Source organism: Drosophila obscura, unplaced genomic scaffold, assembly GCF_018151105.1.
Source record: "Drosophila obscura isolate BZ-5 IFL unplaced genomic scaffold, ASM1815110v1 contig_200, whole genome shotgun sequence".
Lineage (NCBI taxonomy): Eukaryota > Metazoa > Arthropoda > Insecta > Diptera > Drosophilidae > Drosophila > Drosophila obscura.
Window position 1 is genome coordinate 6,653,263 of NW_024542791.1, and position 27,381 is coordinate 6,680,643.

The window sequence follows — 27,381 nt, forward strand, 5'->3', positions numbered from 1 at the left end:
TTCCGTGCATGAAGTGTGGTGACATCCAAGTTTGAAAATAGTCGCAATTTATGATTTTCTTGTGTTATTTATTATAGATATTAGTTAGACATACACTTTCATTAGCATAAAATGTTACAAAGGTCAATTTTATAAACGCAATATTACAAAAATAACAAAGAGTACATCTGTCGCTCATCAGGTAAATAGTTGATAAATGTTGGATTTATAAAGCTCGAAAAAATGTTTCATTTTCCCAGCAGATAGTATGTAGGTCTGTAATCTGTTAGATCGGATGATAAAAGGACGTTTTACTTAGATAATACCAAATAACCAAGTTATCGTTGCACATATTCAAAACTCTTTACATAATTTTTCTAACAAATCAATTTCTTCTAAATATTTATAATATTATTGTGTGTGTTTGTGTTTGTGTTCCTGTTCACATCGGCAACAGAGACTGACTGACAGTACTGCTATCAAATGAACCGGGCCTCTCGATGGTCATGGATTGCTGGGGCACCTGGCTGTCGGTGCTGATTCCGAGGCTGGCATAGATTTCCTTCATCACAAACAAGATTGTGTCTTCAGAGCCCCTGTGTTAAGGAAATGATTAAATTAATGATTATGCTGTAATTATTGATGGAGAGTAGGAGACACTCACCAGTAGCAGACATGACTGCTCAAGGCAAAGATGTACTCATTGATGAACTCCAGCGGTGCCTCCTGTAGCACATAATCAACGCGCTTCGAATCGTTCAGCTTGCCCAGCGGAAAGTCCAGTTCTATGAACTCTGGATCAGAGGCCGTTGTCGAGTTGGAATCGGTGCGATTTCTCGTCCTTGTGGATGTGCTGGCCACAGAACTTTCATCTGGATCCTCGATTTGTTTCTGGAACAACTGTGACGAAGCCTAAAAAGAAATCATCAATATCCCCATCTGTATGGGATGATTGTTCGACTAACCTGACTTGAGACCTGCCTTTCGAGCGTCTCTTCGGCCTCTTTCTTAACTTTTGTCACTGTGGCCAGAAAGTTGACACTGTCCAGGGTGGTCTTGAACGTGTCCATGAATCTCTGCTTGATATCTGCCCCCACACGCGTCATAGTCTCCCTCAGCTCCAGGTGCATGCGCTTGCGTCCCTTGTGATGGGGTATGAGAACGGGACGTATACCATTCATGTCCGCATTGACGAGCGCCTCAATGCGATAGGCCACCGGATCGAAGGGATGGAATATGTTGTAGAAGCCCGGACATGTGGGCAGATGAAAGTCCAGGCCAAGCTGATCGATGCCCCGAATGGTCACAAACATGCCAATTGGCGAGCCCAAGGCAAAGAACTTCTTCGGATGGAAGATGAGCTGTGTGTAATTGATGACCGGTTGTCCAGTGCCAGCCGGACCCATGGTGTAGCTGACCTGCTTGGGCAGGATATCGCTGGAGGGTAGTTGCACCTTCTTGTAGCTGTCTTCATGCTTCTGCGGCAGCTGGTCAGGGTTCTCCTGCACCAAAAAGAAAGTCAATTGTGGTTTAAAGTTGAATGTTTTGTGTAGCTCACCTTATTTTCCTCTTCGCTCTCTTTGAGCGGCTCCTGGTGGCACAGCAGATCGAATAGGATCAGAGAGCCGAGACTATGACCAGCCAACGAGACGCCGCCATTGAATTCGGGATGCCTGAATCTGTACTTCAGATATACCTCGTTGAGAGCATCGGCCACCGTATTCATAATCTTCTGACAGTACTTGGGACTGGTGTAGAAGAGCACATCCAGCAGCGTGTCGTTGGTGAAGTTACGTAGCCGTGGTATCGACTCTAGGGTAATGGACTTCAGCTTCTCATCGATGCCCTCCTCCTCGGAGTGTAGGTGGCCATGCCAGGAGATGGGCAACACTTCGACGCGACCCACCAGGCCCATGTCTGTGGAGTTTTTGTAGTGCGACTGAACCAGTTGCTGGGCAATGTTCCTGAATTCATCCACTGTCAAGGAATTCGAGGATTAGCGAGTTATCTTTTGGTATACAATATACAATTGTTGACCTACCCACTTCCTCCACTGAGCGCATTTTCAGATCACAGGCCGAACCAATGCCATGGACCATAAACAGCAGATGATCCACGCGCTGCGACTCGCCCTGCTCGATGGTAAAGTCATCCAGATCCCTCTTGACCACCCGCGGCCGCATCGAGCTCTGTGCACTGGCGCCCCACGAGTCCGAATTCGGTTGTGGCAGGAAATGCACAATGACCGTTGGCCCATGGAAGACGACCTGCTCTCCATTGGCCAGCATGATCTTCTGATGCCATTCGCCGGTATCTGCCGAACGTTTGTACTTCGATTCCAGCAGTGCGGCAGTGTCCTCAGAATAGGGCACATATTTGGAGTCCACACCCTTGTAGAACCAGGAACAGCGACGCACCTCAATGCCCTTGCCCTCCCAATAGATGGGGGTTTTGGTGCGCTCCTTGATGTTGACATCGTAGCGTCCACCCTCAACGGGCACAATCAATGTGGAATCTTCTGGAAGGGCAAAACGATTCACTTATAGAGCTAATGCGAAGGACGATTTTCGGGGGGGCTTACCATTATGGATGCTGGTCTCAAGCAGCGCCGAATCATAGTGACTGAATGGTGTCCAAATAAACTTCGTGTCCACTCTACGCTTGTAGAACCAATGGGCCACAGCAGGCGTATAAATCTACAACGGAAGGGAGTTGATTAATTCGATTTAATTCGTTATTTTTGCTCCATTCACACTTACTACTGAAACTGGTGGCGTGGTTGCCTTTTCGCTTGTCGTGGCATTAGCAGCGGCCATTCTGAGCTCCTTTAAGATCTCCTCCGGCAATTCGGCTTGATGCAACTGTAGTAGATCCTCACCCGTTTGACAGTCGACGCCTGTGGTGGTGGTGGCTGCTGGAGCTACTGCTGCTGCGGCTGCTGTCAGTGTCGAAAACTCTGAGCAGGCAGACGATGATGGGGGCTCTACCAAATTGGAGATGGGTGTCTGGGAGCGTGCCTGAAGCTGTTTGACGGGCAATCCGCTGTGCACTATGTCGTATTTGAGTTCGCCCGGTGCCGCTGGCTGGTCCTGCAGTGGAGGATTGTTGAAGAAGTTCTGTATGCGCTGATCCTCGTTGGCGGATGTCTGCGCCTGTGTCTGTGGCACTTGATCAAAGAAATGGGAGGGGTCACAGTTGGTTGCTGCAGCAACAAGTGGCACTGCTGCTGCTGCTGCTGCTGTGGCTGTGCCACCAAAATAGCCAGAGAATGAATTCACACTTGAATTTTGTTGATAGGAATTCTCGTTTGAGTTTCCAATGGAATTGGTTTGGCTTGGCGCTTGCTGGGTTTGGCTTAGCAACTGATCGAAACCAAGAGCTGTTCCAATATTACCCTCTGCTGCTGCTGCTGCTGCTGCTGCTGTTGCCGACGGTGGAGGCTCCTGTGCCAAAGGAGGCGGTGCAATGCCCCGCTGTGGTGGCAGTTCCGGAAAGATCTGGCTGCCAGGCGTGGCAAAAAAGTTGAAATCTTCTGGCGCGGCTGTAGCTGGCTGCGAGAAGAAACTCTGAAGTGGCGATGGTGCAAGTGGTGGGTGGGCTAGGGCCTCGTTAACACCTCCAAACTCTGCTGGCGGAGCGGCGGTAGCAACCTCTGGCTCTGGCTCTGTCTCTGCCTCTGGTTGTGGCGCAACAAATCCTATGGGCGGTGGCAGTAAATCTTGTGCCGTTGGTGTTTGCAGCACTTGGGAGGGTGTGGTCACCGTCTGTGCAAATGGGCTGTAAACCGTTTCGGTATTTGGCAGACTACTGGGTGGAGCAGCGACTGCGACTGCCACTGCTTCGGCAGATCCAAAGAAATCGCCTGCCTCAGTGGCTGAGGGTGGAATGGCTTCGAATAATGGTGCACTCGGTTGATGTTCGGATGCAGCAAAAGGAACGCCAGATGGAAGGTTAGATGTGGCTCTGGCCTCTGGTGGATAGAGCGGTACGCCCTGACTCTGATCTGTGGCTACTGTTGGCACGGGCACAAATAATGGCGTTTCAGCGGCTGGACTCTCCTCTGCGACTGGTGTAGATGTCGGTGGATACAAGGCAACTCCTTCGGGAGGAGTCTCAACTGCAGCCGGAACAAACAGTGGAATCTCTTGGGCTGCTGTGGGTGCAAGGTCTGGCTGTGGTGCAAAGAAGGTTATTCCTTGTGTTTCAATTGGTTTCAATTCCTCAGGTGCTGCTGCTGTTTCCTGGACGGGTTGCGGCGTAAACAGAGCAATGTCCGATGTCGGAGGTGCCCCAAAGAAGGATACTCCTTGGCTGGAAGCTGTATCCTGGATAGGTACAGGAGTTACTTCCCGTTTGGGCTCTACAACCGTTTGTGGAATAAAGAATGGCGTTGCCGTGGGTCCCGGCTGTGGTGCAAAGAAGGAGGTTCCTTGAATTGTCGATGCAAAGGCAGCTGGAGGAGCCGGTCCCTGATCTATGGTCTGTTCTGCCACTGGTGCTGGAGAAGGTGCAAATAGTGCAACTCCAGTGTTACCTTCGCTCTCCTGCTGACCAGCTCCTGGACTGAGCACGCCCGGAGTGCCTGTTCCAAATGGATTGAATATGGCACCAGCTGGAGCAGCTGCTGGCGTTGCAAAGGGCGCGCCGTAGGCAGACGATGTGGCAGTTTCCTGTGCCGTCAAAGGACTCTTGTAGAGACGTGTGCCCTTCTGGAGGCGATACGATGCCTGTCCAGCGGCAGGTGGTGGTCCAGCGACAGTTGCTGTTGGCTGTGGTCCTGACAAAGTCGTTGCTGCTCCCAAAGGTGGTCCAGCCAATGGAGTTGGATAGGATGGTGGTCCTGCTCCTGCGGGCGTAAAGAATCCTCCCACTTGTGGAGGAGGAGCTGCTGTTACTGGGGCAGCAAAGGGAACTGCTGGGGCCACAGTTGGAACTGCTGAAGGTGTAAAGAATCCTCCAACTGTGGAGCTGGGAGGAATACCCACTGCTGCTGGTCGATTGATATCGTTTGGTGACGGATTAGGGGCAAACAATCCGCCAATTGGTGGAGGAGCTGCTGCTGTCGATGTAGTCACAGATGGCACTGCTCCTGGGGGTGCAGTAAATCCTCCTCCAAGTGTGGATGTTGGGGGAATAGATGCTGCTGCCTGTTGCGGTACTTCAGCAATGGGATTGATCTCAATGGGCGCCGGAACGGGCGTAAAGAATCCTCCAGCTGCGGGCGCAACTGTTGCTGCTCCTGGTGTAAAGAATCCTCCGACTGGTGGTGCTCCCGAGATGGGATTGATATCAATTGCTGGTGGAGCAGGAGCTGCAGCAAAGAATCCTCCTACAGCAGCTGTTGGTATCGGATTGACTGGCTGTGGAAAGAATCCGCCCACTGTCGCTGCGTCAGGGACTGTGGCAGGCACAAAGTAGCCTCCCGCTGGTGGTAGCGCCGCCGTTGGGCCCCCGAAATAGCTGCTCGGATTTGCTGCAGCGACTGTGTTGATGTCAAAGTAACCACCGCCAGTTGGTGGCGGATTACTGGAGGACTGCTCGCTGCTCCTGCCTGTGGCTGACTGTACAAGGCCAGAGATGTTTTGCAGCACGCCAGTGGGCACAAGATTGGTCAGTGAAAAGAGTCCACCTCCGGATTTGCGCTCCTCTGTGGGAGGAACGGCTGCTGCTGCTGCTGGGGGAGCAGATATATCAAAAGGAGCTGCCGATGATATCTCGAACGGAGCTGCCTGTTGGGTTGGATACGGTGGCGTCTGAAAGGGCAGACCTGTCTGTGGAGTCGGCGTAGCGTGCGGACCCTGTGCCGACTGCTCGGTGAAGCCAGGAATGGGTGCGTATATCTTCTTTCTGGCGGTTAGTCTATAGGTATTGGGATTTCCCGATGTGGTGGGTGGTGCACCGCCGATGCCTACACTCGCTGCTGGCACCTCAGTGGGTGCATAGAACTTGGGCGGCTCTGGGGCAGCAACAGCCTCGTCCACTGCCGTGGGTGGGGCCGCGTAAAATGGTGGTGGTGGTGCTGCAGCTACTGGCGGTGGAGCGTAGTGTGCCGCCTGCTGTATGTACCTGGGTTGGATGTCCAATTTCGGCTCTTCCGATTCCTTTGTGCCCGCGTAGATTCTCTTGGAGAAGGTGGAAAACACATTGGAGGCCACCGCAGGCAATGCTGTGAAGGATGAGGCCGCCTGACTCAACAACGAATCGTTTGCTATGCCCGGTGGTGGTTCCAGCAAGGGATTGGCATTACCATCGCCAGTGCCACGCAGATATGCCGTCGATGATCCACCACTGACTCCACTCGAATCCTCGCTGCTCGTATTCAAGTTGATCTCGTCGAGCACTTCGCTGTCATCGATGCTCGATGGCTGTCCCACAGTTACCAATGTTTTTGGCTCTGAAAAGAGGAAGATTGCGATCAGACTGGGGCCAGAAGTGGGTGTGTGTCTAATACTGAATCTCATTCTCGTTCTCCGGCGAGCACACATAAAAATACAACAAAATATCAGCTGTAATGAATGCAAATTGAAATCGACTCGTGGCGGACAAACACAATTAACACAAACGGCACACCGACCGATTCCAAACTGGTTTACACCTCCGACTTGGACTCGGACCTGGAGACGGTGCTTGGACTAGGCCAGCAGCAGTAGCCACCAGCAAACCAGCAACCACAAACGCAAGTCAGCATCATTATCATTAGGGCTGGACCCCCAACCATAGATTAGTTTTTATTATTTTTTGTTTAATCTTTCTGTTTGATATACTCTTTCTCAATATTGAGGCTTACCATGTTATGTATCATTTTGTGATGTTCAGACAGAACACACTCAAACACACTAAAACAACATTTTAATTTAGTTTACAACAACAACAAAACCATTACCAGCTAAACTCAGATCTATCATCAATTAACCGCGTCATGGACACGAAATGCATGTTGTTTTATTTCTGCAGTTCTTGGGAATTTTCTTCGTGAGCATTCGCTTGTGCGTGTCGAGTCGAGCAGCAATGTGAGGCTTTACTTTATGTTCCCCTTGGGAGTCCCACTGAAAGTGATAGAGGTGTTGCGCACTCTACGAGTACATATCGGAAACCCTTCCTATATTTACATACCAAAATACTTCATTCGAATATATATTTTTTTTTAATTTTCAGTGTTGAAAATTTTAGTATATAAGGATTATCTGCACCAGCGTGTGCAAACCTATCACTGATTAATGATTTAACACAATCAAAAATACACATAATGTACAGTAAATAATAAAAAATTAAATTTTAAAAAAATTTAAAAACTGTAAAAATATTTGTATTTAAAAATGTCCCACGCCAGTGTGTGACATTATTCTAAACAGTTTCCCACCAAACCAATCAAACAGAACATGTACAGTCCCAGAAATTAACAAATTTATAGCAGAAATTCATAGTAAATATTTAGTTTAAAAATTTCCTTTCATTTACCACAAATATTCGTGTCTTCCCCGTTCATGTTTTATGTGGTTTCCTCCTTTGATTTGAGTTGATTTTATTTTTATGGTTCAACAATTAGCGGCGTTTTAAAGCACTATTTATACACATTTTAAAATAAATTCAAGTTTTAGCCGCGTTATAGCCGTCTCATAAAAAGCCAAATCTTGACATTAGCCAAAAGAAAAATACAATACTCGTAAGCAGACGGCAGGGCAGAGCATAAATGTCATGGCATTTGGCGATGGCTCTGGCAAAATGTTTATGGAATGAAAGCTGGAATAAATGCTGGAAATTGCAGGTCCAAGACGTGTCATTTACCAAGCGAACACGTCAAAGAATTCACCTCGATCTTGAAACGTGATTGGACCTGAAGTTAATATTTGTTTTCACACCTCCACTGTCCAATGCGACGGCGGCGGCATGTGACTTGTGGGCTGCAACTATTTTAAGAACTGCATTTTGTACATATTTAAGCGCATGTTTGGAATTTTTGTGGCCGCAGCTGCATAACCAGCTCTCATGCCAAAATCAGAGGCCAATAAGTAAGAGATAGAAAAAATATAAGTGGGGGAGAGAGAGAGAGCAATGCTAAGATACGAAGGAAAGTGCAGAATAGAACGGACAGATAGGAGAGGAGAGGTCTTAGAATTAAGCGAGTGCCAAGTTTTGTATTCGTAGATAAGTTATACGAAGATAGAGCAGGTCCGAGAGCAGATGCGTTAGGAATAGTCACGGACATTTATCACATATCAGTGTTTGCCACTTTTGTTGCTGCGCTTACGACCAGGTAACATATTAATCACCTGCATGGGAATGCATATTAAACCATTATATTGTCTCCATAAATATGCAGATTACTATATAAATGTTAAATGGTAATGCTGAAGTAATTGAGATTTGTTGGCATTTATCTTCTTGATGTAAGAAGACATGTGATTCGAGTGAAAAATGTTAAGTTAAAATCAAAGCTGTTTTAAAGGGGGAAACCCAAGGTTCTACGAGGGGATCGAAGGGTTAAGTTATCTGTCATCCCAGAGATATTCCCCTGTATTCTCACAGTTTATTAATTTGAATACAACTTATGATGCATAAATATAAATATTTACATATCTATGTACTTCCCTGTCTAGTTCTTGAAGTCTTACAAACTTTGCTCATTCCGTTTTCTGGGGTTTTCCACACTTTCGCTTTTACAATTCCATATCTTTTTACACAAAGAGCACAACCAAAAGGTTCAAATATTGCCTTAGCCTTCAATTATTGACCACAATTAGTCACTCAAGCTATATTTCAAAGATAAGATATGCCTTATTAGAGGGCTACACCAAAACTTAAACGTTTTTGTGATGAATAATAAATGGTTGGTGAAAGAAAATCTTCTTTGAAATGCATGCATTTTAATTTTGTATCTCCCAATAGTTTTGGGGACAGGCCTAGCATAGATCATAACTCCAAATTTGTCTACCAGTTGTACTTTATTGATGATCTAGATCTCAGGGGCTTTAATAATTTCGAGTAACAAAGTGACAGAAGTTAAAATTACATTCCAAATTAATTTTCTGTTTAACTTTTACAGATGACGAAATATCAAATGGATTTTCTTATAGAACTAATATCAAATTCCTATAATGATCTAATGATAATAACGCACAAGCGAAAATCGAAAAAGATAATGCATCAGAATGCAAAAACAAAGTACATGCTGCGCGTAAATGCAGCTAATAAGTTCTGAGACTCGAGTACAAAAATATCTGTACCGTGAATGCAAAAACAAAATACATGTCGTGATCATCACGAGGCACAGTACTGCTCGACTCGAATCTCCTTTCTCTCGTGTCCCTTGCTGTTCTAAAGGATAGATATGTAAGGCACTCTGCCCTATCAGCAAGTCAAACAAAAATGAAATATTTAACAGCTTAACCTAACTTTTGTTACAACATTTTCAAAACAGATTGACATTGTAATTGTAGCTGCTTTTTAGTGACTATTGCTGCTGTCTCGTCCGTCGCCTCGTCACACGGCTGGTGTTGGTTGTCACTTTTTAAGGGGTCATCCATTTTGTAACGTCTATGCAAAGATTTGCTCTGGCAACTACTCTTGAGGTGGGGCTTCGACTTTGACTTGGGAAAACATTGAACAAAAACAACACAAAATTCCAGTTTTTTTTTTTTTAGTTTAGTGGGGTTTTTATTATTTGTTATTTTTGTGTTTTTTTGTAATGACAATGACGCATTACGACAAATGTGTTAAAATAAACAAAGAGACAGACGCCTGTCTAACCGCGAAAAATGTGGAAATAAAGTAGAACAACCTTTTTTTTTCAAACATAAAACATACAACAAAAAAAGTGGAAGAATTCTTTATGTTTGAATGCGAACATGACATCATAACGAGACACTGAAGGAGAAGATGATGATGATGAAGAGGTAGCCGGCTGGCTGCTGCTCCAACTCCAACTCGAATCCAAGTGCCTGCCAGTGCCAGTGCCACATAATGGCACTCAAATAAAACAATTAAGGCCCACATAAGCACGTCAAAGCATGACGATGAAATCATTTGCAGGATACACAGACACCGGAGAGGGCACACACCACAAACCGCACAACTGACAGACGATGCCTCTCTATAAAGCGCTGCCCCAAAACGATTGCCATCAATTTTGTTTTTTTTTTTTTGGGGGGGGCTGGCTTTAAACGATCGTAAAAGGCTCGTGCAGGTCGCATGCCAAAAATTGTGAGCATCCAAAAAACTCCAAAAATGAAAAAGAAAACACCAACCAAACAGCGAAATTGTTGGCATTGAACCCTAAGGCAAAACAGAGACAAACACATACAAAAAAAAAAAAAAAAAAACCAAGCAAAACCAAAGCAGACCAAAATTAAATCAAAATAAATCTCAATAAAAATTCGTGCCTTTTTGGAAATGGCGCGACCAGACCGACAAGACCGACCGATCCGACCCCTGAAGTCTGAAGAGCAGCTGCTCGAGACGGTTTGTCTGCCGGTCTGCCAGAGGCTAAATATTATAAATAAAATGTGTGCACATCTTAAGATACCCTTGCCGAAAGGGTGCTACGCACGTTTGGAATGTGACAGAAGGCAGACATCATTAGAGTAAACTATTAAGGAGATTTTTCTAGATTTATTCATCCAAATCAATTCATTTATCGAGCAGAGATACAAGTTCATTGAATACCATTATAATATTAATTGTCAGGGCAATACTTTATATTTTCGATATCGCTATCGTTGCTTGGGAGTTGGGAATGCTTTTTCTATAGATGCTTAAATATTTGTACCCCTTACATACCTTGAATGGATGATTTTTGATTCATTGATCCTCTCCTTAATTTCCAAAGAAATGCATCATAAAGTAAATCTGTTTAAAATGTCGCATACGCAATGAATTTCCAGAAATTTTCATAGGCCATAACCTTCAGTAAGTAGAGAAAACACACGAGTGTCCTTTCAGTTACATTCTTCATGCATTCTCTGGCTTAACTCTGGATTTCACTTGCGTGCCAAAGCCGTCACAAAATCGAAATTACCCTTCCAGAAATTGCTACGGAGATCGAACTCTCATTCCAGAAGAACAGGACAAACAAAAGACTTAGGCAACAAACTCAGGTAGCTGCGACTTCAGGTGAAAAATATGTGACCCGAAAGGTGATACATACATATTTTCGTAGGTATTTTTTGGGGGTTTTTCCCTCGCTCTTCGTTTATGCAAATTATGTCAACCACCCACTGCTGCCGCACCCATACACCTAGTCCCTTAGTCGTACCCCGTGACACATCTGTGGTAATCTCTCGCTTCCTTCTGGATCCGATTCCATTGATATTATCTTATCGATTTGAGCAACGTTATGAGGTGTGCCCTGATGCCAATGTTTGAACTACTACGAGCACTCGTATCTACCCTCCCATTTGCAACCAATTGTTCAATATTTAAACAATTTATGAGCCAGACCCACACAAAGCCAACAAAAAATTTTGAAAAGTACAAAAAGGTCAGTAATTAGTGGAGTTTGTTTTAGTTGAGTCTCAATCGCGAAACGATCTGGAGCTGTCGAAAAAAGAAACACAGAGCCGTGTGCGTCGTTAAGTGTATCAAGTGCAGGACGAATCCACAAGGATAAGAAACGTTCTCCAAACGCAATCATTAAAGGGAATACTTTTGTGTATGTTATTTTCTAAATCAAATTAAAGGATAATAATTGTGTTTATTGGGAAGTTTCTGCAACTATCCAAAGAAACATTTCGTGATTATTAATTTATTGTCGAAATTAATTAAAGAATAATTGTGTGCAAGAGAGTTTCCCAATTGTATCAAACACAAAAAATTCAAGTATGTAGATTTATCTGAAAGTTCTCAAAGAAAACTCTGTACATCCAATGGAGAAACTTAATTTTGAGGGTTTCCCTCAAAGGAACAGACGTGTTAATCTATTAGGAACTTTACAGAAACTATCTTTATTCGGCAACAACAAGTTGTGTCTGATGGATCTGTGGTTTTATGTGACTTGATATATGTAGAATGCAAATCGTTGAGAAGTCTCTTTAGAGTCTCTCGCTCTTCCTATGCAAATACTGTACATTTCTTATCGTTTCCAAGTGGCCCCATATCCAAATCTAAGCACTGTATAATCTACAATCAAGCTTCACCAAAATTGTCAAAAATTGAAACCACAGCTAGGCACCGCCTTGCACCAGTTCTTCTGTTGACGGCTCGTTTTGGCTCGTCTGTTTCTCACTTTTGAAAACAAGTTGTTTACTTTTGATTAACACTTAATGGTGGTGGGGACGGGGACGGGGACAGGGACACTCACATCGTACACATGTGTTTATATATTCATCATAAATTTCAACCAGCCTCCAGCGACTGAAAAATCATCACCGAGAAACCAAACCAAGCAGCAAATGGAACCGATAATCAAGACTCAAAACGATACAAAACGATTGCCAAATATTTAATTTGGTTTATTGAAAGGGTTTTCCTGTGTGCCAGAAAGTTGTTAATTGCAACACAGAAGAAACCAACGACAACAAAATACTACAACGAGTAACAACTGCAAAAACTAAAAAACAAGCAAGCAACAAAACAAAATTGATTGCATAATTATTAACGAAAGCATGGCAAAAAAAAAGTTGAGAAAAAAGAGATATACGCAAAGTGAAAATTGCGTGAGCTGCATAAATTCTCAGTGCAATAAATTTGTTTTCAATTTTTATGTATGTGGGGGGCGGAGGGGAATGTGTGCCGTAATTGAATACCTCTCGACAATTTTCATATCCTGTGTTCGGGGATTAGGGGTATTTACTTTTAAAAATAAATCAAAGCAAAATATATCCTATATAATATAATATATATAATATAAAAAAAACTTCTGCAGAGATCTAAAGATCGTTTAATAATTATTCCTCTTTGTAGTCGAATTATCTTTGTTTGTTCGCTTATCGCGAACTAAAAACGAACCAAAAAAATATATTATGAACAACTTTAATTCTTTCTTTGTTCACGCCTACATTCATTAACAATCCCTTCTTAGCTTGCCATTACATTGATCCTTTATCTTACTTAATGTGATGAGTACATTCATTATAGATCTCTCTTAGTCCGCGTCTGACAGAAGTTTTCGATTCCGCTTGGTAAATGCGCAGATAAGTCAAAGAGTCAATGCGATAAGGGATTTATTTACCTTTATATTAAAAGTTGATAGAGAAGAAGATACAAAATGTTACTTCAAACAAATCATTGTACTAAAATTATAGCCTGCAAATGTCGCTAAAAGAGTGGTTGTGGCTCACCATTATTCATAGCCAAATGATTTAGTTTCTTTTATTTTGTTTGCTTGGAAGTGTAGCCTTGAAGTGGAAGTGACAAATGCCCTCTAACAACCAATTGCAAAGAAAATACATTTTCTAAAGAATTCTCTAGGTAAATATAGTTACAAAGAACGAAAAGAAGGCAGGCAGGCAGTCAGGCCCTTTCATTACTCACCCGAAAGCCCCCGAAAGGCTTGCGAGTGGGAAGTGGGAACGGGAACCCTCAATAACATTTCCGCGTATATTATTTAAATATACCTACTATATATGTGCACGTTTGTATTTATTATGATTTTATTGATGCCGAACCGGAGTTGTCATATTAAATTCATTTCACGCTCCATTTTAATACGCCACAGAGCCACAGATATAGCCACACAAGAGTCAGAGTCGGGTAGTCGAACTTCCTATACAAGTTCACAGTTTTATTTTATTTTTTGTTGTCAGCGTGTGTGCATGAATTTTGATGATCCCCGAAACGGCCATTATTTATATTCACTTTGCATGCGCTTCTCAACGAGCGATTCAGCAAAAAAGAAATAAATAAATAAAACCCAACACCAGAGAAAGGTCAACATGCAAAGAACTTGGCTAACACCAAAGAAAAAAGTCACAAATCGCAAAATAAAGTTTGAACTTGAAATTTAAGGAGAATAACTCGTACACAAATAAAAATATTGTGACTGTAATATGATCCAGTTGATCTAATTACAGTTTTTGGTCTATAAAAGAATTTTTCATGGTTTTTCTTAGATTCATGTTTTAATGGGAAATAAAAGTTCAGTGATCAAGACGGGGGGAAAAGGATTATATATTTTGAGGAAGTCATCAAAATTGTGGCTTTGAAAAATATTACATATGTATGTATCTGCATAAGGTGCAGCTCGTGGACTTTTTCAAAGTCGATAGCCCTGGTACCTACCACTACAAGTTTTCATGTTTGATTTAATTATTAAACAAATTTCTAACATAAAATAAAAAATAAATAAAGGTCTCTGCTCTTTAAACTCGTGTTCTATCTCTATTGAATAAATTAATTGCAAGAGGCAGTATACAGATATAGCACGGGTAATTCGGTTGCATAACAACTTGATTGGCATATGGGGGAAAATCGAACCAAAGACATTTCCATAACTCTGGCATTAGCCGGGAGCACTTAAAAGCTGCTTTATCACATGAGGGTTTTCTACAGATGCTTTTAAACGGACGGTAAATTTTTCCATTCACAATATTCGAATATGTTTCTAGTATAATTCAATTACATTTGTGCTCTGTTTATATTTTAAAATGTAAGTAAAATTTCTACCAGTTCTACCGATATTTCAATATCTCGTTCAAATATTGGAATACTGTTTGCTTACACAAAAATGACCCCCAATAATGCAATAAATATATTTTTTGTATGAGTTTTACTCTATTTTCCCCATTGAACGATCGACCGTTGGTTTTCTTAGATTGTGTTGTTGTTCTTGCAAAAACCGATGATGGAAAATGTGTCGTGTAAGAGCAGTGCGTTCAACCAATAAACAATCATGTCATGAACATATCCATTTGTGGCATCCATTCAGCTGCGGCTTCCAGCACGTTGTTTCGGCTTTGGTTTATCAGTGGCACGCTCTTCTAGATTCCACAACTCCACAACTGTGGTGCTGGTGGCGGCTGCTGCTGCTGTTGCTGTTGCTGCTGATGAGAGTCGGCCCGATTCGAGAGCTGAAACGAGCCAGTGCCAGATCCGAGAGCTGAGAGTCTGGGTCTGCGATTGTCGGTTGTCGGTTGTCGGTGTGCGGCTTGTGTTTCTGCTTTCAGTTTCATTTGAGACGTTGACGCGAGCGCCAGCCACCAGGTCCACAATAAAATACAAAAAAAAATCAACTAAAATTGAAAAAAATAAAACCCGCAGCAGCAGCAACAACAATCCCAGCCAGCACCACAGCCAGCGTGTGTCCAAATGAGAAATAAATTTAAACGGGTTAATCCAATACAGAAAAAAAAACACACGAAATAATTGAACGCTCTTAATTTTTGTATATATTTTTTGGTGGTTCCGTTCGCAAAAGTGAAGAGTGAATGCAAGTGTGTGTTTTATTTTAGTTGCTGTCATTTGCATAATCTGCAGAGGGTTTCGTTCGATAAACAATGCAAAGAAGTGGCCAAAACTCATAAATAAAGTGCAGCCGAAATATAAAGTGTAATTAAGATTCAGAGAGGGAGAGAGAGAGACAGAGAGAGAGAGAGGAAAACAAGTTTGTTGCCTAAGTTATTTGTTTTGATTTCAACAAACGAAATACATACCATATTTTAATACATATTATAAAAAATATAAGATATACGAGCTACAGGCCACGTCGACAGCCAAAAGTTCCATAAAAAGGCAAGTGAAAGAATGAATTAATCAAAAAAAAACCCCCAAAAGGAATGTGAAACTAAAGAATATTATATAATTTCTCTCGCATACAAAATTTCAAGCTATAAATTAAACAACATTTTATGTCATAAATCAAATCAAATCCTACTATAATTAATGCAATCAAGAAGGTGTTCTGCTCCTATGACAGCGCTGCCATTTGAAATATTTGAAATCAATTTTCATTGTCATTTATTGTCTCAATTAAAGATTCAACTTTGCTCTGAACATCTGGAGAATCAGTAAAGTATCTGTAGTATTATATATGTGTAGATTCTACAGATGGCCGTTTTAATTTATTTGCGCTCCAACAATAACAAAAAAAATCGTTATCAGCTAAACTCGAGTCGAGCAATTCTTGGGCAATCTCTTTTGCAGCTTTCGCTTGTGCGTCCCGAGTCGAGAAGAAAAATGTGCAACCTATAGTTTAACTCGGACATCCTGTTTTAAGGTTCCCCATAGATCACATAAAACTTAACACAATGAATTATCATTTGTTTGATTCAATGTCAAGAAAATCAAATTTTTACCGCGTGGGATCTATTTCGCCCTCACTGTATCTCTGAGAAGGGTCGTAAATGAAGCTGCCACAATTAGAGTGCATTTCAAGTCGATTTCAAAGGCACGCTCACTCGATTCAGATATAGAATGAGATTATCAGGTGGAGGAGGGGAGATCAGGGAGGGCTGGGCAAACGCAATTTGAATTTATAATTTTCGCAATTATTTTTCATTAATTTGTTCAAGCCATAAAAACGTTCCGAGTGATACAAAATCATAGCGAAAATAAATGCTTACGCGTTTGTTTAATAACTTTGTAGCCGCTTCCACAGCCGACTCTCGTAATTGCAAAAAAATGATACGAGTATATGTAAATAAATAATAAAAAAAAAAAACAAAACAAAAAACGCTAGCAACGTGCTTGCCTCTCTAATTTGTTTATAGAACCTTTGTTGCTCTTTTTTTTCATTTTGTTTTTATGATCCAAAGCGAATCAGCTGCTGGCTCTGATGCTATTTGTGCGCCTGATTGATGAACTGACAGAGCGGGGTTTTTTTTAAATGCCGAGTAGAGTACTTTTCTTTAATTACAAAATAAATTGCCTATAAATAATAAAGAACTTCAGTTCAGTGCAGAGTGCGGTGTGTTATGGCGCGCACTTCGATTCAACGCCAGAGTCTCTTTACGAGATTTGAGTGCTGATGGAGGGTCGTTTGAAACTTGGGGCTTATCCAAATGAATGAGGAATGAATGAGGAATTCATTTGAATATTCTAAATAAGCAGAAAGCCTTCTGCAAAACGTGACTGACAATTTGCCATTTAGTTGAAAGGAACAGCTGATTTTCGTTTTTCACGCAGTACAACAATCCTATTTTCTACAGTATTGGAATATTTTCGATCTTTAATTTAAATTTGTATCATCCAATTTTAATCGAGCTTTGCACGTGGTTTGTATTGGAAGAGGGACACAATACTACAGCATACAAATGTTTAAATACAAAGCCTATAATTTGAATGCGATAATTTCCCCACTGATTGACTTTTATGGGTTGTCAAGAGTCTCGATACCAGTCCACCATTTACTTCCTGACTTTTATAATCTTATCTTCACTTGGCCACTTATCGAGTTTTACTGTGGCGCCCAAAGAATGAAGACTGGGTTATGGTTCGAAAAAAAATATCTCATCAAGTAGAGGAAAAAGAACCCAACGAAGAATATAAATATATAAGTCAGGGAACCCGCAAGACCCATATACAAATGTTCTCAGAATTTGGTTTACTTTATTTTATGATTTATAAATTATTTCCTATGGCGCAGCCAGCTTTCTTTCTACGCCATTAACTTTCCATTTTCACATTCAAGTGCAAAGACACACACACAGAAGAGATCCGCTTGGGTTCCGCCGGGGGGCGCAATCTTCTTAAGAATTACGTGACCAGATGTATCCAATCTAAGAAATATTGCTCGCAAAGATGATCTATGAATGAGCATTGTGCAACGGTTTACAGAGCTCAACGTTGATAGAAGAAATCAAACACACACAAACAAAATATGGAAGAGACTGACGAACGTGTCAGTTGGTAGCAATACAAATTTATATCGTGGTTCAGAGAAGAAGAGACCTCCCCAGGGTGATTGAGAGAATTTAAATACAGGCCTATCACCAATTGCATTCTCCTCCTAACGCACTGACCTTGCAACGCATTCAAAAAATGTAAAAAATCAATTTCGGGGCAGGCCGTTCAAACGAGAAAAACGAAGACAGAATATTTTAACTTAATTTATTTCCATTTGACGCATCAATGCGATACATTTGGAATCTCAATCTTGAATTTATATTTTATTATACCCTTTTTCGGGCGCTATTTCGATTTTGACGAAAGATTTGCAATGCAGAGAGAGAGAAGCATTTTCGATACGTTGGGAAATCTTTCCCCATTCGTGAAGATCTCGTTCTCATTGCAAGAAACGATGAAAACTTTTGTCAGATGCACATTAGTGTGTGTACCTTTAATATACAAAAGTGCACTTTAAAGAGTATCCAAAGCTGCGACTCTTAAGCCCAACTTTCCTTTAATGTTTTATTGATTTTTGGTTTTTTTTTTTTAAGTTTATTTGTATTTCTGTTGATGTGGCTTTTGCATATTTGTTAATTAATGGCAGCTGCTTGTGTTTCGAGGAGGTCCGTGTCCGTCTGCCCCTCTTCATGCTGCACATCGCATCGCATCACGAGGAGTGGAATCGAACAAAATCTCGAGCCAAGAAATCAATCATTCAAATTGAATTGTTGGTAATTTGTTATTCAAATAAATCCCCACACAAAACGGCCGCAAAAATGCAACTACAACAACAACATCAAAAAGATCGTGTAAATAAATCAATGCAAAAATGTAAAGAAAAAACGGTTTGCATGACGCTTTAACCAACGTGTTAATTATATTTTCGCTTAATTAATGCTTATAAATTGAGCAAATCGAAGCCCAAAAATGTTTGCGTGTTTACTGCCAGTTTTAATCAAGTTTAATCCCATTAATACGTATATACACCTACAAGAAGTATACATTTTATTGTCATTGTCTTTCGTCTGTGTCTTTTCTGTGTTTCTATTTTAAACAAAACAAAACAAAAAACCAAGAAACCTTGACCATCTTCGTATTTACTCGTATACTATTTCTCTGGGTTTCTGTTGTCGATTGATGTTGGTGCTTACTTGTTGGGCTTACATCTGCCCTTTGTTTTTGGCCTTTCTTTTACATATTTTTGGTGGCACAAGTCTTGAGTCTTCATGTTCATCTTTGTGGCATGTTAACGCGTTTTTGCATGCCCATGAACATGACATTTTGTATATAATTGTAAATCATAAAAATAAACAATTTGTAATCTCGTTTTTTTCCAAGCCCCTCCCCCAAGTTAATAATGTTTTCGTTTTTAATCTCATTATTCATCTGATTGTTTAATTCATGTGCGGAAGTGTGTTTAAATTTAATAAGGTACAATATGAGATAATCTTTAAAGGTGCGACTGATCGACAGAGTGGGTTCCCTTTACTTGGTAGAAAACAAAAGGGTTATGATCCATAAAATATGATTATTAATATGTGGACATATCTAGCGGAGAATAAGAATATTAAACAGCTGTGGGTGCGCTTTTTAAGCTTTTGTGTTATTTTGTTTTTGCATTATCAAACCCAAGCCAACCCTTTTTATGTTGTGGAAGAATAAGTCTTAAAGAAATGGGAGCCAGATAAACACAGATAGCAAATGATTATATTCATATTTGTCTGTGCTTCATTTATGGATTGTCTAAATCATGTTCTCCTTAAAACCTGGTTCTTAATCGCCTTAAAATTAAGCGTATTTGATAATCTAATCTATCTTTATACACTTGAAAGCCCCATCAATCCTTATGGACTTAACCCAAGCTGTAACAAAAAGCAGAGTTAATACGGGTATTCCTTAGCCTAGAGGATTTAATTAAAAGTTAGCTTTGCTATGTACCCTGAAATGGCATAGGTATTGGTATTAATCCAAGTATTTTAGGTCGTTACACCAACTCTATTCTACATATATTGAAAATAAATTTATCTTTAAGAGAATTCGTTCTTGGAATACAAATACAAATCATAATCTTTTGTTAACATCAAACGACGCTTGGTCACGAGGTGCCTTGCGGCCTAATGTTTATTCTATGTAAATTCCATGAACCCTCTCCAATTTGTTGCATTTTCTCTAACAAATTCCCCCCTTAAATGTTCAATTTGTCAGTCAGATAATTATTAACAAATGATTTTGATAATATGCCCCACAATGAGCAGTCAAACAAATTTCAGCGAAAGTGTTGCAAAAAATAGACCCTAAAAAAAGTGGTGTAGAAAATCGTAAAAATGAGTAACAGTCATAATAATAAATAATTGCGTCAATTAAGCGAAAGATGTCAATCCATCAATCAATCAGTGGGAGCTTTCCAAAAACTAAGATTTATTTTTCACATTTTAATGTATTTTTACCTTTTTGCAGATTTGAGACGAAAAGAAAGACAAACTGCTAGAGAAATACCCAGCGAAATGATTCTAAGAACAAAGCTTTTGTGTGGCTTCCTGCTGATGGGGCTGCTGCTGCTCCTTTCCCCTGGAGCCTCTGCCGAAGATGACGACTATGGCATGGATATGGGGGGCCACAGTGAAGACATCTACGACCCGGCACAGGTCGAAACGGAAGTGGAGGCCGATCAGCATCGCAATAGCTTGGAAGAAGACGGCACCGATCTGCCAGCCCACACAGAGAGTTCGATCAGCATCGAGCTAGAGATGAGCACCTTTAGACCTACAGGATTCAATACCATGTCCCCATACTCTGGCTCGGAGTCCGGTTCGGGTTCCGGTTCCGGTTCGGGGGAGCGGGATGAGAGCACTGCTGTCGAGGCAATGGAGGATGCACCCACACAGAAGCGGGTGAACAAAGTGGAGTCTCCTGCAAAGTCCTCGCACGATTACTACTACGAGGAGGGACCCGATGACGAGCATCACGAGGAAGCACCCACAACCACAGCGAGGATAGCCACCACCATGATCCCCGAGTATGTGCGAAAGCCAAAGGCGGAGAGGTTCCCCCAGAAACACCAAGATCACGACATCTCCGACTATGTGGAAGAAGAGCCGGTAAAAACCATGGACCAGGATCAATACCATGTGGAACAGCATCAGCCGTTTCCACAGGCTCAGGTCCAGCAATTACCCAGCCGCAACAAGCCAAATGCCTTTAAGCCCTCCTCGGAGGACTATTACTACGATGAGATTCATATCAAGCCGGATCCCACAACGACGACGACAACCACCACAACCCAGGAACCGGAAACCCTGCCTGTACTACGTGCTCGTTTCGGGGGCTTCAATTGGCCATCCACACAGGCGCCGGCTCCAGCCAGCACCACCACAAGCACAACGACCACATCCACAACAACGACGACATCAACGACAACGCCAACGCCAACGCAGCCGCGCAAACAACCCAAGCACATACAGGTGTCCGCCTCTAAGCCGGAACTCCTGCCGGCCGATCAGTTGCGGAACTACATCAAGGATGTCTACATTCGAATGCCGCTGGCGGTGATTGTTGATCCCTCGTCCGCCTCCTTGGAGCAGGCGAAGCGTTTGTACATCGATGCCTTGCAGGACAAGAATATCGACATTAAGATTGTTCTCGTTACACTGAATGCGGCGGGTAAGTCAATCAATCGAAAAAGTGACTTAATGTGTGGGAAACTTACACAGATATTCTCCACTTTTCCATTTCCCTGCACAGGTGCACCCTCTGCCTTTAGTTTCAACAATACACGCGAATTCCTGGCGGGATTGAACAGCACCAAGGAGCACGAGGGCGGCAATTCATTTGTGGGCGTTCTCCATGCGGCAGAACTAGTGCCCTACGACAGTGCAGTGTTCATATCGACAGCTGCGATACCACCACACACGGAACTAGTTCAGGATGCGGCCATTACGCTCCTGAAGAAGAGGATCCGAGTGAGTTGTCAACGGTAGAGATCTACTCTCAGTAGTTCTCTCTCTAAAACGTTTGGTCCTTTTGCTCCGTTCTTACAGCTATTCCTGTTGTGGTATGGCGAGCAATCAGCTATCGAGAACGAAACAGAGGACGCTGTTGGTGGCATCCTGGGTGAGGTTGCTATTCGCTCTGGTGGCGAAATCATTCACATCGTGAGCACAGAGCATGGTCAGCATATCGCGGGCAATACGGTAAGATATGAACACGATGATAAAAAGGCCAAAACCTGACCCGTAATTGGGGTAATTAAAGCGGGGTGTGCAAAAAAACACAGAGAGAAAGAGAAGGCGACTTCCGTCTGGCCTACCAAAAGTGTTGAAAATTGAAAGTGGCGACAAGAGACGAGATCCAACAGCAGTAGCAGTAGCCGCAGCCGCAGCCAAAGCAGCAGCAGCAGCAGCAGCAACAGCAGCATACTATATACTCGTATAAAGTGTTGCCCAAGCAGCCAACTGAGACCGAAGCAACTTGGATTACCTTTCAGGCGGGCCAGGCCATGCCAGGGAGGCAGTGGCAGTGGCAGCCAGTGGCAGGTGGTGCTCAAGACCCCGAGACTTGTTGTTGATGATGGTGCATCTTTTGTTGCTGGCTGCTGGCAAAACTAGGTTATGGAAAGAAAAGTGAAGGGCAAATTTGTTTATAGAAAGGAAACTTAGACAAATGCCAAAAATGTTCATGAATCTTGATCTGTTTTTTTTTTCTTCTTCTTTTTTCGCTTGGTTTCTATTTCTGTCTTGCAGCTTACTCTAGTGGCGGATGCCTATCGGGGTGATCAGGAACTGGAACTGCCTGTGGATACGACGCTATCCAGCCTGCATGTACGCATCGATGCGAATATGCGACGTGCCACATTGGAGACGCCAAATGGTGGTTAGTTCTTATTAGACCTTATATAGCGCACACACCCAACTCTAATGCTATTTCCACACACATACTAACGCAGGGTTGTACTCGTATTTTAGTTGTTAGAAGCATATAATTATTTTGTAGGAGTCTGGGCCAAGCCTCCAACAATTCGATTTTAAGTCTACTTCTTTTCACTAGTGGCACACAAAAATTTTCTCTCTTTATACAAAGAACATTTCATGAATTCTTGAATTTGCTGAATTGCGCTCCTTATTTTGCTTCTGCAGTCTGCTGAAGGCATCCATACTGTCATTGGACATGGTTTCGAGAATTTGCAATACATTTGCATTGCCTAAAAACATATAACATATAAATATAGCCATACATACATATATAATTTATTTCGCCAATTTAAAATATTTTTGGCGCTGCCACCTGTTTGTGCAAGTCGAAAATAATGTTAAATGCCTGATAGGCAGCACCTTCCAGCCCGGTACATCAATGTTAACCATATGAGATAGATGGTACTCAATCATGATTAAACAGGAGTAACAAAAAAAACTCTCTTGAAGTAAAAAGAATGTAGTAAAACGAGACAGAATGTCAACTGTACTTATCTATAATTTATGTCTTAAGTGTTTAAGTTCTTTAACTAACACAACCCCCCAAAAAGCCACCTATTCGCTATTCTAATCCCAGTTCAGCTTTGCTGATCCTTGTATATAGCCGAAACCCCAACGCTTTCCTTAACCAAAACGCTAGTATAATGCTCAAAAAATACAATATAACACTTAACTGTAGTACAAAAGAATATTTTCAATATATGTGTGTTTACTGTGTTTTATCTATACAATAAAAAGTAATAAATGTTTTAGCATTTTAAGGGTACACAAAAATAAAAAAAAAAAAACGAAAACTAAAAAAAAACCAAAAGTTATTTACCAAATTAACCAGCAATATAGCTTTTCTTTTGGGCCTTTTTACACGCCTCTTCTAATGTATTCCCCCAGCACTGTTTTGTTGTCCTTTTGTGTTTCGTCCTTAAACGGTAAGTATCTGTTTATTAATGTTAAACTATGCACTTCTATTTAAAATGTCAGAGCACTTTCTCTATCAACTGTCCCGCACAAATTGTTGTTCTTGACTAACCCCACAAACCGTTCAACGAGGAATTTCTTTCGATTGGATCTACCGGCAAGCGACTACGATTCTCCGCCAGATTAATCATACGCCACGTCGAAGTTGAGGGACAAAGTTCAGTTTTACAATTATGTATATAGCAGTATATACATATAAAGATTGTGGAGACCCGCGGGGCCAGACAAAAAATAATTATGACTCAAAGAGCTCATTGCTCGGACGTTCTGAGACCAAACGGCGGCTTATCGCCGCAAAAATATATACATATACATACATACATGCGACATTTTTAGCAATAGAAACTTTTGGTTATTAATAGAGTTATCGGTAAAGCTTTCCGGAAGCACTCGAAGCGGTGCGGATCCGCTCTGAAGAAATCAATTAATAAGGGTGGTAGGGTGGCTCATTGCCTGCCCCAATATCAAAACAATTGTGGCACCTCTCTGTAGTAAAAGTAACCCTTTCACTGCGTACAAAATCACTCACACGAATTGTAATCCCGGCCATATTTGCACCATTTTTTTTCCAAACAAATTACACACAAATCTGTGTGTGTGTGTGTGTGTGTGTTTATGTATACATACGAGACTTACAACAAAAATTAGACAATCCACATCACGGCCATTTCATTGCCAAGTTCAAAAGTGGCCTCTGACCAAAAACACTAACACGAAATGGAGCTACAAATATTTAGGACTTGCGGTCCATGTCGCCTCTAATGGAGTTTGTGGTCAAACGAAATGTCTATTGGCTAACACTTTTGCGGCATTTAATTGTTCATAATTTGTTTGTTTCACAATGAAAAACAATTGTTTTTGTGTTGGATATTTTTTTGCGGACGTGTTTTTCTTTCACAAGAGATTCCAACGCGCAGCTGCTGTGACAGACGGAGCACGGAGCAGGGTTGCCAAGGCTTTTGGCAGTATTAAAATAATATATTTAGCCGGCACTTGATAATTATTTATTATCACCGGAGAGCACCAGCGAAACTAGAGTTATTATTAAATACATACAAATTGTTACGTTTCATTGAAATCGCGTAATCTTTAATTAAATACACACAAACGAAATGGGGCGATGTGGCAACGCCGTACCAAACACCTGTGCAACAGCTGTGCACGTCTTACTGTATTTTAATTGGTTTATACACACTTTTAGAAATAAATCTAAGGAAACTGGTGAAATTCGGAGGAGCAAATGACACGGGTACAACGAATTCGAACGAACTGGATGCGTACGTACCGCTGAACAAGCTGCGCAAGGCCACGATCTTCAAGCTGAAACTAAATCCAGAGCTGAACAGCGACGAGCCCTACAATGTATTCATACGCGCCGAACGCAAAGCAGACGTATTTTTGGGTAAGTTTGGGTTTATGGGCAACCGGGCGAGATCGATTCTCGCATAAAACTGAGCGCTCACACAGCAAAGGAAATTATATGATTGTTTGTTGTCTCTGGCACGGGAGATAACAGCAGCATCAGCAGCATCAGCAGCATCAGCAGCAACACTGCCTACCTACTTGGACGGAGAATAATGTACTGATAACCGTGTCAACCTTGGAGTGAGCTAGAGGAAGTCGATCTGAGCGTCATCTCTGCCTGCCCATTGACGCAAACACGTGTGCTAGCAGCGCATCTAACCAACCACTGCATTCATTACAGGCGACATCATCAAACGCATTGATAGCTACTATAAGAATGGGCAAGTCAAGCCCTCGCCGCGACTGGCCAGAATCCAGTTTCCCGAGAAGGAAAGAGAAAAGCTCGAGGAGGACACGGATGAGCCCAAAAATGAGATTGAAACTTTCTCCGAAACGGAAATTCAAAGCAGTCCCAGTCTGAATCAAACCTTGTTGGCCGCATCCACGGGTCAGCAGCGAAGTACGCTGAATGCCATGCTGCAACAGCGTTGTGGCACGAAGATTGAGCTGAGCACGCAGTCGCAGCTGCTGGTGACAGCTGGTCAGACGGCCACGCTGCTCTTTGAGGTGACCAATATGCGAACGGAGACGGTCTATTCGACCATACAAGTCACAGATGAGCGACGCTTTCTGGTAAATCTGAATCCCACAAGGTAGGTTGGATCTCTGAAATAACTTTGGAGCTTTAGCAACTAATGGAACACTTTTTGTCTGAATGCAGACTAAATCTGAGAGCACAGGAGACGAGCACAGTGCGTTTGACGGTGCTGGTGCCGACGGGCACGGCACAGGGCACCACGGATAGGATTACATTCACCAATTATGGCCGTGAAACAGCCACAATGGCAGTCAACTTGAAGGTTGTGTCCAGCATAGATGCTCAGGCAAGTGAAAGAACCTCCCCACCTTCAAGAGAATCCTTATAAATTAATGTAAAACTTTTCCAGGACACAATTGGACCCACGCTCTCGTGGGAGTTTGGCAGTCGTTGCGACTATTTGACGCCCGAGTCTTTGAGCTGCGGCGAGCGCTTCTGGACATTGGATCTGACGGCCCAGGACTGGCAATCGGGCATAATGCGACTGCAGACAACACCAGCCGAGGGTTTGTTCTATAGAAACTACTACACTGCCGGCACCACAGAGCCCCTAAAGGCCACCTACATGGCCTCCTGTTGCGAGCCAAAGGTGTCAATCACTGCGTACGATGCGTCTGGAAATCAGCGCAGCATCAACATAGATGTGCGAGATGTGGTCCTAACCGAGGGCGCCATTGCTGCCATTTGTTTGGGAGCCATACTGCTGCTGCTGCTGATTGTGGCAATTATTTGGGGCATTGTGTGGTGTTGCCGCAGACGGAAGGTGTCGCTGGAGCTGCCCACCTATCGCTCGCACTCGACGCGCAGCATGGAGTAGGTAGCCGCAGAGGGAGGGAGTTTATTGTTACGTTATTGTGCCAAAAAAAAAAAAATATATATATATTAAATAAAAATGCCATTTGAAAGTTATGTTAGCAGCATTATAAAACTAGCGCCTTATCGTACCGTACCGGTTCTTATCAGGCAATGGCAATGGGAAGCAACAAGTGACCGGAGGGAGCAGAGCACCACCAACATCACACATCACATCTCTCTCTATGGCTGTGACACACTTACCGCGATTCAGAATGCCAGCGATGAGAACTGGTGTGGGTGCTGGCGCCGGGGCATGCACCACGGGCGGTGCTGCGGGCAACAGTTGCGGCTTATTGGGAAAGTCTTCGTAGCTGAGTCCGGTTACCGAGGCGCTAAGTAATGAATTTTTAACGACACGCGTCGCATTTGCATTGTTGTTTACGCGAGACGACACGTCACCTTTGGATCTTTCGGACATGGCAGCGATCGCGTCAAGGCACTGCTCCCAACGATATAGATATGTGCGGCTGCCTCAACTCAAGGCTAATAGGTGTCGAAAAAGCAAAATGTTTTGGCTTAAAAGGCGTAGGCTGGCAGCTGAATATATGCCCGTGAAAACTTCCAGGCAGGGCAGGCAATACTTGCAACGCGTCTGCTTCTTGCTTTTCGAGATGCGTGCGTGCGGCAGTGGTGCCGATTCCGCTTTTTTTCCCATATAATCTGGCTGTTTTTAAAGCAAACTGCGGGAAAACTTTGCTAAATTTCTTGAGCTTCAGCTGTTTCCCCTTAAAATTGTATCATTGCCGTGGTCAAGCGCGGCAATTTAGCAGGTTTGTGGCTAAGTCA

The 27,381-nt window shown here is 42.5% G+C and overlaps 2 protein-coding genes across 4 annotated transcripts; one reads left to right on the forward strand and one right to left on the reverse strand.

The window, feature by feature from the left end:
* Window positions 1–52: 52 nt before the first annotated feature.
* Window positions 53–27,196, reverse strand: LOC111078641 (mucin-17). Of its 2 annotated transcripts, none has more exons than XM_041593915.1 (8): window positions 26,797–27,196; window positions 2,739–6,373; window positions 2,561–2,675; window positions 2,021–2,494; window positions 1,538–1,956; window positions 945–1,481; window positions 644–891; window positions 53–575 (listed from the first exon to the last, which is right to left on the reverse strand). In XM_041593915.1, exons 1-8 carry the CDS (start codon window positions 27,011–27,013, stop codon window positions 422–424), a joined length of 5,799 nt encoding a protein of 1,932 aa, XP_041449849.1. In that variant the 5' UTR covers window positions 27,014–27,196; the 3' UTR covers window positions 53–421. The 2 variants fall into 2 exon arrangements, with proteins under 2 accessions (XP_041449849.1, XP_022229149.2); XM_022373457.2 differs by having other exon boundaries at window positions 2,021–2,497.
* Window positions 11,499–26,620, forward strand: LOC111078637. 2 transcript variants are annotated; one of them, XM_022373453.2, is made up of 9 exons: window positions 11,499–11,626; window positions 20,194–21,396; window positions 21,478–21,695; window positions 21,774–21,926; window positions 22,476–22,605; window positions 24,880–25,080; window positions 25,384–25,795; window positions 25,864–26,026; window positions 26,090–26,620. In XM_022373453.2, the coding sequence occupies exons 2-9, from the start codon at window positions 20,241–20,243 to the stop codon at window positions 26,555–26,557; spliced, it is 2,901 nt and encodes a 966-aa protein (XP_022229145.2). In that variant the 5' UTR covers window positions 11,499–11,626; window positions 20,194–20,240; the 3' UTR covers window positions 26,558–26,620. The 2 variants fall into 2 exon arrangements, with proteins under 2 accessions (XP_022229145.2, XP_022229144.2); XM_022373452.2 differs by lacking the exon at window positions 11,499–11,626 and adding an exon at window positions 15,061–15,642.
* Window positions 27,197–27,381: the final 185 nt, after the last annotated feature.

Bases quoted from the DNA above. Each gene is read 5' to 3' on its own strand.
- LOC111078641 (XM_022373457.2), bottom strand. From the start codon at position 27,013: ATGTCCGAAAGATCCAAAGGTGACGTGTCGTCTCGCGTAAACAACAAT. The intron at 1,482-1,537 runs GTGAGCTACACA...TTTTTGGTGCAG, and splicing joins AGAGCGAAGAGGAAAATAAG to GAGAACCCTGACCAGCTGCC. The intron at 892-944 runs GTTAGTCGAACA...ATTTCTTTTTAG, and splicing joins AAAGGCAGGTCTCAAGTCAG to GCTTCGTCACAGTTGTTCCA.
- LOC111078637 (XM_022373453.2), top strand. From the start codon at position 20,241: ATGATTCTAAGAACAAAGCTTTTGTGTGGCTTCCTGCTGATGGGGCTG. The intron at 21,696-21,773 runs GTGAGTTGTCAA...CCGTTCTTACAG, and splicing joins TCCTGAAGAAGAGGATCCGA to CTATTCCTGTTGTGGTATGG. The intron at 26,027-26,089 runs GCAAGTGAAAGA...AAACTTTTCCAG, and splicing joins TGTCCAGCATAGATGCTCAG to GACACAATTGGACCCACGCT.